Source organism: Orycteropus afer, unplaced genomic scaffold (genome assembly GCF_000298275.1).
Source record: "Orycteropus afer afer isolate SDZICR_OR568_19922 unplaced genomic scaffold, OryAfe1.0 scaffold00079, whole genome shotgun sequence".
Taxonomy (NCBI): Eukaryota; Metazoa; Chordata; class Mammalia; order Tubulidentata; family Orycteropodidae; genus Orycteropus; species Orycteropus afer.
The window spans coordinates 4028122-4034298 of record NW_006921666.1 but is presented as its reverse complement, the minus strand read 5'-3'; the positions used below and the strand labels follow the sequence as shown (position 1 = coordinate 4034298).

At 40.6% G+C, this 6177-nt stretch overlaps 1 protein-coding gene across 1 annotated transcript in view; it reads right to left on the bottom strand.

Moving 5' to 3' along the window:
* The window catches only part of NOXRED1 (NADP dependent oxidoreductase domain containing 1), a 25862-nt gene that overhangs the window by 17958 nt on the left and 1727 nt on the right, over positions 1–6177 (bottom strand). Inside the window, exon 2 of the mRNA XM_007941334.1 lies at positions 1746–1918. Coding sequence (XP_007939525.1) covers positions 1746–1918 — 173 coding nt within the window. The remainder of the gene's footprint in view (positions 1–1745; positions 1919–6177) is intronic.

Below are 6177 nucleotides of genomic sequence, written 5' to 3'. Positions count from 1 at the left end.
AGTATATGTGAACTGCTGTATGAAAAGTGAATTTACTCTGTAAATCTTCACCCAAATCCTAATTAAATAAAAAAAAGCTGTGCTTATTCTTTGACCTAGTAAGTTTATTTTGAAAATTATATATAAAGTCCAACTAAATAAGCCACACTTATATGTAAATTATAGTATGTCCAGACTCTGGAATACTGCATAACCTTAACATCATGATTCTGAAGAGGGTCAAATAATACGGAATATGCTCATGCTATATTAAGTGAAAAAAGAACATAAACAATTATGTACAGTATGTGTATCAATTACTGATAGGATGCATAAAAAAATGGGAAAGAAATTATAACCCTTGTAAGGGGATTATAGGTAGTTATTATTTTCTTCCTCAATGAGTACTTGTAGGTACACAATTGAAGTATAATTTACATACAGTGAAAAACACACCTGACGTATATAGTTTGATCACTTTTCAGGAATTTACACACCCAGGTAACCCACAGCTCTTTTAAGATGTAGAACATTTCTAGGTCCAGAGAAAGTACCCTCAGGCCCCTTCTCATTCAGTTTCTCTGGAAGCAAACAATGTTCTGATCTCCTTCACCATTAACTAGTAAATGGAATCATTACAAATTACTATTTAGTAAATGTTATTTTAAAAAATACAAGTCCGGATGTTTGAACTGTTTAACTGTCAAGTTAGGAGATTTAATTGTTTTAGGAAAGCTTCCTTGCATCAGAGACCCAGGAAGATTTTTCACTACTGAGGGCACAGAGAGGAGAGGTGAAGGAAGTTGCTTTAAGGAATACACTTTTTTAAAAAACAATACTTTTCAGACAGCAGGGAATATGGCTGAGCAAGAAACTCCAGGAATCAGTCCCTCCAAAAAACAATTACAAGGCTAGCAGAAAGTGTCTGAATCAGCTATTTTGGACCTAGACTCTAGTCAAACACTTATAGTATCTAGGGCAGAGGCTGAGGAAGACATTGGTAAATTTTGGTGAATTTCAGTGTCTAGCATGGCCTGTCCCCTCAAAATGTTAAGCTTAGAATTACCATATGATCCAGCAATTCTACTCCTAGGTATATAACCAAATGTGTTGAAAGCAGGGACGCAAACAGGTACTTGTACAACAGTGTTCATTGCAGCACTATTCACAACAGTCAAAACTTGCAAACAAACCATGTTCACCACTAGAAGAATGGATAAACAAAATGTTGTACATATGTACATACAATGGAATATTATGCAGCCATAAAGAAAAATGAAATTCTGATATATACTACAACATGGTAGAACCTTGAAAATGTTGTGCTAAGTGGAATAGCCAGACACAAGAAGATAAAGATTGTATGATTCCATTTATATGAGGTACAGAGAATAGGCAAACTCCTAGAGACAGAGAGTAGATCAGCAGTTCCTGGGGGCTGCAGGGAGGTGAGAATGAGGAGCTATTGTTTAATGGGTATAATGTTTCTATTTGGGATGATGAAAAGACTCTGGAAATAGGTAAGATGATGGATATACAACATCGTGAATGTATTTCATGCCACTGAGTGGTTAAATTTTATGTTACGTATGCTTTACCATAATCATATTTTGTAAAAGCTATCTTTCTAGCTTTTCTCAAGGCCAGGAAGCCAAAGAGAATTCCCCAGGCTGCATATATGGATTCTTTCTTTCAAGGAGCTCTTTCAAAATAGCTTTGTCAAGTCCTAAAGAGCAAGTCCCTTTCTACTACACACTACTCCTCACCCAGGACCTCTGGTCTCCGCGTGGAGATCCGCAGGCTCTCAGTGGGGATAGGGACAAGCTGTAACAGTACCCGAGCCAGCTGCTTCCCGAGGTGGCCACCTCCAATGATGCCCACGTTGAGCTTCTCGTAGGCGATAGGAGATCCAGAGATTTGATTCCCATGTAATGATTGTCTAGAGAATGAACAGACATTGATAAATACATTCATACATGGCTTTGTGTGTGTGTGTGTGTGTGTGTGTGATTTGAGAGAAAGTTTAGAGAGGAAATCAGTTTTCTGTTCAACAGTTCATATGCATTTTGTTTTGTGACATCCGTTGCAATGCCCACAATGGTACAGAACTCTTCTCACCTCTTCCCAGTGTTTACCATTTTCCTGAGGCCTTTCCTATCCCTCCTGCCTTCTGAACTCTGTCCCTGGGCAAATGCTGCCCTTCTGATTTTGCATAGTTGTTTGTTCTAATAAGTGCCTATCTCCCAGGTTACTGTTCACTTTAGGCATGTCTTGAGTTTGGCTGAAGGCTGAGCCACGGGGGAGTTTGGTTCCAGGTTTGAAGGGTGTCTAAGGGCCATAGCCTGGGGGAGGAGGGTTCTGCCAGTCTCTGTCAGACAAGCCTGGTCTTTTTTGTGGTTTTGAGTATTGTTCCACATCTTTCTCCAGGACTTCCTATTGTGATTCTTTCAGAGCAGTCAGCAGTGGTAGCCAGGTACCATCCAGTTCTGATCTCAGGCTCAGGAGGCTAGGGTTCACACAGTCCATTAGTCCTTTAGACTAATTGTTTCCTTCAATCTTTGATGTTCCTCACTCTTCTGGGCTCTGGACAGGGAGAGACCAATAGTTGTACCTTAGATGTCTGCTCATAAGCTTTTAGAACCCCAATCACTACTCACCAAAGTAGGATGTAAAACATTGTCTTTGTGGACTGTGTTATACCAATTGACCTCAGTGTCCCCCGAGACTATGGTCCTGAGCCCCCCGGCCCAGCGATTCATTCCTTCAAGGTTTGATTATGGCTAAGTTTTCATAACTTTGTCCCCTATATGCCCTACTGTATTTATGGATACATTTGCACATATAAATACATATATAGAAATATCCTGCCAAAGTTATATATATTGTAGTGTAGTCCCATTCACCTTCCCACCCCTATTCAGCTTGAGTGTCTGTGTATCCACTCATATATTATTGTTATTACTGTTGTTGCAAGATGGTGTAAGTAATAATATTGAGTGTCAGCTTCTGACATTCTCTTCTTTAACCTCCTCATAAACCATTCCAATTAACGCCATTTATCCGGCATCACTAGAGAATGAAATGCTCTTCTGAGTGAGTGTTCCAGAAACTGAAATACACTCTTTCAAGGGACCAAACTTTGTTTAAAACATTTTATGATGATTTTTTCTTTTTTTTGGTGAGATGTATTATGCATTCCGTTGCCTTCTGAAACACAAGATCTGAATATTTAATAATTTCCTTGACTTGAGACCATCAGGCAAACAGCCATTGTTATGTATCACATGTATCTACATAATGTAGAACACATTGTTGGCCAGGTCCTTCAAGTCTTGTTTTCTGTGCAGACCTGTCAGTTATCATTGCTGTCAAGATGAGCACACCCTCTCCTACCATACACCTTCTCTTTTTGGATTGCTATTTCAGTTCTGCACAGACTCAAATAACAAGGTAGCTTTGCTTTTTTTTTTTTTTTTTTTTCATTTTTTTATTGTGATTTGGATGAAAGTTTTGAGTAAATTCATTTTCCATACAGCAGTTCACATATACTTTGTCTCATGACATTGACTGCAATTTCCCACAATGCAACAGCTCTCCTCCCACTTCTTCCCCATATTTAACTTCTTCCCTGTGTCCTTCCCTCCCATGCACTCCTGCCCCCTGAGCTGTCTCCCTGTACATACACAGCCCTTCTATTCTCCCACGATTGATCTCTCCAAGGAGTGTATCTACCTAATGTAAATGTTCAGCTCATATGTCTGTCTTTTGTTTGGCTGGAAGCCACAGGAGTGGGTTCAATTACAGACCTGAAGGGCAGCTAGAGGTCATAGTCTCTGGGGTTCCACAAGGCTCTATCTGACCAGCAAACCTGGTCCCCCCCATTTTTTTTATGATTTTGAGTTTTGTTCCACATTGTTCTCCCACTGTATCCTTGATCTCCCACATTGATCTCCTTCCGAGTGGTTGACAGACAGGCACCATATAGTTCTTCTCGTCTCGTAGTCATATAGGCTGAGGATCACATGGTGTACCAGTCCCTTGGACTAATAATTGTTTCCATACATCTTTGGTTTTTTTCATTCTTCTTTGCTCTGGATGAGGAGAGACCCATTGTTGCAGCTAGATGGCTGCTTGCAGGCTTTTAAGATCCCAGTCGCTGCTTGCCAAAGTAGGATATGGAACAATGTTTTGTGTGTCATATGTTATGCCAATTGAGCTTGATATCCCCTGTGACCATGGTCTCGAGCCCACAGATCCAATTACTTACTCTCTCCGGATAGCTGGCTATGGCCAAGAAGTGACTTCAACTTTGTTTCTTGTCAACACTACTATATACCTGGAAATTCTTACAGAATGTACCAATACACTGTAGAAACGCTGTCTGCCAACCCTATACATGGTCATGGGCACACTTCCCCCTGCATAGACATAACCTAATTGTTCAGCCTGCCCACCCATCTACCCACCCATATATATCGATGTTTGCCATCACTATGTTGTCTGTATCTCTTGTGCACTTCTCTGTCTTTCTTGATAGTAGTGAGATTCCCCCCTTTCTGACTCTGGGATGCCTCATTTTAAGCCTATCAAATGACCAGTCCCCTCATTAAGGTTCCTCACACCTTATTTGCATTATTAGCAAGCTACCCTATCCTCATTATGGGCCATAAGCACCTTATTTGCATACTCCCACCCAATCATTTTGTGTGAGTTACAAGACTATGACTAGAAAGGTCATGTAAAAGCAATCCGTCACACCACAGGCCCACCTGGCTTTTCTAGGCATAGTTCTTTCATTCTTGGAGGATAAGTTTCCTCTTTTGATCATTTTACCAGTCTGAAACAGTCATTAACAATTAGTCCTTCAGTAGGGCAAAGAGTCCTCAGGGTGAGGTTACTCAGATACCAGCCATTCTGGTCAGGTTCTCCAATAGTCACCTTCTCTTTACCTGCTCCAGCGTCTGATAAAAGTGAACTGAGAGAAGATAATTCCCTTTGCTCTCAGCCTCACGAAGTATCAGAATATCAAAACCTTTAAGGGACTTTAGTTTCAGCCACTGTACTCCAGTCTGGCAGTACCTCCCCTTTAGTCCACTCTTTCACAGTTATTGCTTCTATAATTACAGCTTTTACAATCACAAAACTGTAAACAATCAACACTTAACAACTGAATCATAATGCTATCAGCATCTTTCCCACCTTCTCTTCCCCAGACCCATCTGGAAAAGATGAATCTATTCATTGGGGATCCTTCCTCATCCTCCTCATTTTGAGTGTAAGCACACCCACTAAGCCAGCCACTCATGCCTTCATCCCCTGCCCCCCCCTCCCCATTTTACAAAGCCAATTTCTAAATTGCCTGTCACTATCAAACCAATACTACAAGGAGACAAGCATGTTCCCTGATCTGAAGAATCTTCCTTACTGGCTGGAACTCTGAGCATCTGCATCCATAAGCAAAGTCCAGTCCAGGTCAAGCCATCAAATTGCAGCAATCTATACCAGCTCACAGAGTCAAACACCTTTCTCTTCATTCAGTTTGGTTCTAGTCAGCTCATCCTTAGCTCCTGTAGGCTAGGTCAGTGGAGATAGCTTTACTTTTGAAGAACATCCTGGTTTATTAAAGTAAGTGGTTTATGAGAGAAAACAGACTTGAAAAACTCAGGGTGAAGATTTTGAGACCACTCATTCCAGGGGTGCATTTGATGTTGATTCTAGATGAGTCTCCTTGCCCAGAATTAACAAAGTCTGACCTCTAAATACACGATGCATTATTTTGTGTTTTATAAGACAAACATGATGTTTCCTTACAAGCATCACAAGCCACATTCTAGTTAAACATTCTCTTCTGGTTAAAAGGAGACTTTTCTCTGTGTCTGATCCTTTGAAATATAAAATGCCTCCCCGGAGTTTCAGATATTGGTTTGTCACCACTTACCTTGGGTGCAACCAAAAGGTTTATGCATCCTTTTCAGTCAGGCAATCAGCAAACTCACTAAGCAGCCTGTTTTCCTGCATATATGCTGTATCTATAGCGTGCTAAATTCAAATCTGATCCCACCATCCAAGAATCAATCTAATTTCAGAGAAAAGTACACTGAGAAATAGACTGAGAAGGTGGCTTATACTCTAGGAGTGACCTTGTTACTTATACAAAGATATGAGAAGCCAGGACCAGGCAGAGAGCTTCTCTACAAA